The sequence below is a fragment of the Stegastes partitus genome, unplaced genomic scaffold (genome assembly GCF_000690725.1).
Source record: "Stegastes partitus isolate 25-593 unplaced genomic scaffold, Stegastes_partitus-1.0.2 Scaffold3957, whole genome shotgun sequence".
NCBI lineage: Eukaryota > Metazoa > Chordata > Actinopteri > Pomacentridae > Stegastes > Stegastes partitus.
Window position 1 is genome coordinate 1 of NW_007581688.1, and position 3,727 is coordinate 3,727.

Genomic DNA, 3,727 nt, shown 5'->3' on the forward strand with positions numbered 1-3,727 from the left:
AAAGTACCAAATGATCCCGGACACACCTATCTGACAAGCATCGTACTTCATTTTGGCATATTTAGGCTTTAAAATGTTTCAACGGAGGATTAACAGTTTGTGGAAGGCCGACTACATCCTGGAAAATCTGCTGGTAGCCACATCATGCAGGATATCTTTTTAAATGACTCACTTACGTTACAGATTATTTTTTTACCAACAAGCCTTCTCAAAATGGCGTCTGTTGTCGTTTGATCTGCTGATTCAAGTCATCAAACACCTTCTTCCTGCATTCATTTTTCTGCTTTTTTTTCTCTTTACTCGCTTTTCCCCAACAGGTGATTCAGAAAGATGCATTTTATGGACGCCGCAGCAATATATACATTAACAGTTACTACTGCAATAACAACAACAACAACACTCAAACAGGTTTATTGTATTTGTTTATTTATTGCTTCTTTCAGAAATTATAGGAGCATGTCGTTCACATCTCTCTGTCAGCTACAATATAATCAGCCGTTGGTTCTCTCTTGGTTACTGTGAGCTGGTGGGCACATGACATGCCACGGTGCCAACCTCCAATGCAACTTCAATGTGGCGCTGCTGGTCATCAAAGAAGATGTGGGGCCTGATCTTCTCCAGGGTGGGACCTTTGTTACTCCCTCCCACAAAGACAGCCTCATCCATCTCCAGACCCCACATGCGCAGAGTGTTCAAGGCCCTGTAACCATCACAGCCCGCACCACGAGACGTCACCAGGTAGGTACGAATGGGGCAGTCCCTGTACAGGCCTTTATCCTGAAGCTTCGTCTTCAGTCTTTCCAAAACCTCCAACAACTTCCTGAATGGCCCCTGAGGACAGAAGAGAGAAGAGGAGCAATGATGTGCTGCAAATTTTGATCAAAACAGCAAAGTAAGTTGAGATTAGTCGTATCATAGGAACATGTAACTGATATCAGTGTAATCTGACGTGGATCTTCTTCTAAAACAGAAGTTAACATTCATGATCGGAGACACACAGGAGAGCAAGATGACAACGTAGAGAGCAGACAGTGTGCTGTCACTCCAGTTATGGTATATTATAAATCAGAATATTAGAATACCAACATAAAAATAAATACGACTGAATTCTTTAACATCATTGTGTTTAGTCATATAAACAGCTGAGGGAGTTCTTTTGAGCTTTTTCAATAGTTAAAAGGTAATAACATGAAAGATTCATAGATGACTGAATGTGTTACCGGATTCATTGGATCTTCAACCTTTTTCTTCTCGTGCTCCAAGTATCCTTGTAGTTTTCCACTCTGGAAAACTCGCTCCGACTCATTGGAGAAGAGGACAGCATCGCCGTCGAAGGCAACACGCAGCTGATTCTCTGCAGGCGTCTTGATGTCGTCTGGGCTCTTCATGATAGCTGCTGCTATGCCTGATTAACAGTAACACGTACAGTCACTGTTAAAGCTATCAGTGCTGAAAGGTGCTTGTGCTCTCATTGGTTTGATAATCTTTACCTTGGTTCAGTGCTTCTTGAACCTTCAGCCCTGGTTCAGCAGACAGGTAGAGGTGGGCACTGTGTCCCTCTAACTCACTAATAAGATCGTCTTCACTCACAGCCAGAGGAGTAATGAGGTCTTGCAGCCCTGCAAACAAGAATCATTGGACAATCAGATTCCCCAAAATGTTCTGATGGAGCTGGTAGCGCTCTACTAATTAAATTACACATTCATTATCATAAGGATACATTACACATATATGTGATTTTACAGTTCTGTTGATTAAATATATGCACTGACTGGTTGACCTTAGGAATGACATGCATGCACTGCTGGGCTGTTTATTTCACCAAGTACTAGCTCAAGTACGTCTAATAATGGATGAGCTCCAAAGTGGTTTTACTTGAGAAGGTGACAGAATGAAAACCAGATTCTCCTGGATTGTCTAAATGCAAATGTTTCCTTATGCTGTGGTTACTGCAACAGGTGTTCCGTGTAAAATCCCTGCAAAGAATCCTGACCTTACACGTAAAACCGGTTCACATTAAAGATCTAGTCACATTTGGTTTATGCGCAACTAGAAAGAGGTGAACGTATCAACAAACAGGAAACTTAAATAAATTAAACATGTGTTATTTTCTATTTGAACTTATCAGCTGTTTGTCAGGTATATACAGTATAACTAGATCCTTAGATCCTTGGGTGAATGTGCCTGCGGTATTGTTTGGGTGTATCAGCGACTCACCATGTTTTCTGATAGCCCCGCTGAGTGAGTCTGATGAGTTGTCACTGATGAGGATGACCTTAAAGAGCTCCTCACTCTCAGGGTAAAGCTCTTTAAGTTTAGCATTCACTTCCTTCAGAGCCTGAGATCACAACAGGATTCATGAAATTAAAAGACAGTTGAATAAATGCTAAATAACCACTCAGGAAGGAGACGGGTTCTGTGTCCCAGAGATAAAGTGTTTTGGTGTGAAATGTGCTTATCAACCCCAGAACAAAAGCAAAATGCCTTGTGAAGATGCTGCTGAAGCTGGTAAGATAGTGTCATTATCCACAGTTAAACCAGTCCTGGACTGTCATGGGCTGGAAGGATGCTCAGAGAGGAAGAAGACATCACTCCAGAAGGAACATAAAAATGACAGATCACAGTTTGTAAATGCACACAGGGAAAAAGAGCTTACTTTTTGGAGACATGTCCTGTAGTCTGATGAAACTAAAACTGAACTGTTTGGCCTTAATGACCATTGTTACATTTGGAGGAAAAAGGGGGAAACCTGAGAACACCATCCCAACTGTGAAGCACGGGGGTGGCAGCATCATGTGGTGGGGGTGTTTTGCTGCAGGAGGGACCGGTGCACTTCACAGAATAGATGCCATCATGAGGAACGAACATTATGTAGAAATATTGAAGAAGCATCTCAAGACTTCAGCCAGGAAGTTAAAGCTTGGGCGCTAATGGGTCTTCCAAATGGACAATCACTCGAAACATACCACCAGATTAGTTACAAAGAGGCTTCACAAAGTCAATGTTTTGGAGTGGCCATCACAAAGCCCTGATCTCAATCCTGTAGAACATTTGTGGGCAGAACTGAAAAGGTGGAGCAAGGCAGCTTACAAACCTGACTCAGTTCTACCAGTTCTGTCAGGAGGAATGGACCAGAATGCATCAAACTATTGTGAGAAGCTTGTGGAAGGAAACCCAAAATGTTTGACCCAAGTCATACAGTTTAAAGGCAACGCTACCAAATGCTAAGGAAATATATGTAAACTTCTGACTTTAAATAAAACAATAGAAAAATTCTCTAAAAAATTCTCTCTCTCAATATTGTGGCATTTAGCAAATAATGTTGGTAATCCTAACTGACCTAAAACAGATAAAATTTAGTTTGATTTAATGTCAGAAAGTGAGAAAAAAGAAGTTTGTGTCTTTTTATACAGTGTGTGTAAACTTCCAGTTTCAACTAAGTATTTCCGTTGTATTGTTGTATTTTCATTGCATGATTATTTGAGGACATTGTACTGTTAACATCAACTTATCCTCCGTAATAATTTAGTATCGAAATATAAAGTGTTTTTCCAGCAGTGTATATTAAAAAAAAAAGAAGGACATTTTGTGTTTGAGATGACGTCCTTAATTCTGTGTTTGATTAATATAACTAATTCTGACTTAACAAGAGTTGTTCTCAGCCTTTGTGTCTTTCTCAGCTTCTTTCCCTAAACAGAGTCTGACCTTGACAAAGAGGAAGGCAGGA

General features: G+C 40.6%; 1 protein-coding gene across 1 annotated transcript; it reads right to left on the reverse strand.

Annotated features, from left to right (window-relative positions):
* Positions 1-405: 405 nt before the first annotated feature.
* On the reverse strand, positions 406-3,723 carry LOC103376353 (cytosolic 5'-nucleotidase 1A-like; the record flags this gene model as incomplete). The annotated part of the gene is made up of 5 exons (XM_008306724.1): positions 406-831; positions 1,221-1,405; positions 1,491-1,619; positions 2,218-2,338; positions 3,706-3,723. Coding segments are annotated over 5 exons (771 nt in total), but the record flags the coding sequence as incomplete, so codon positions are not given.
* Between the last annotated feature and the right edge of the window lie 4 nt (positions 3,724-3,727).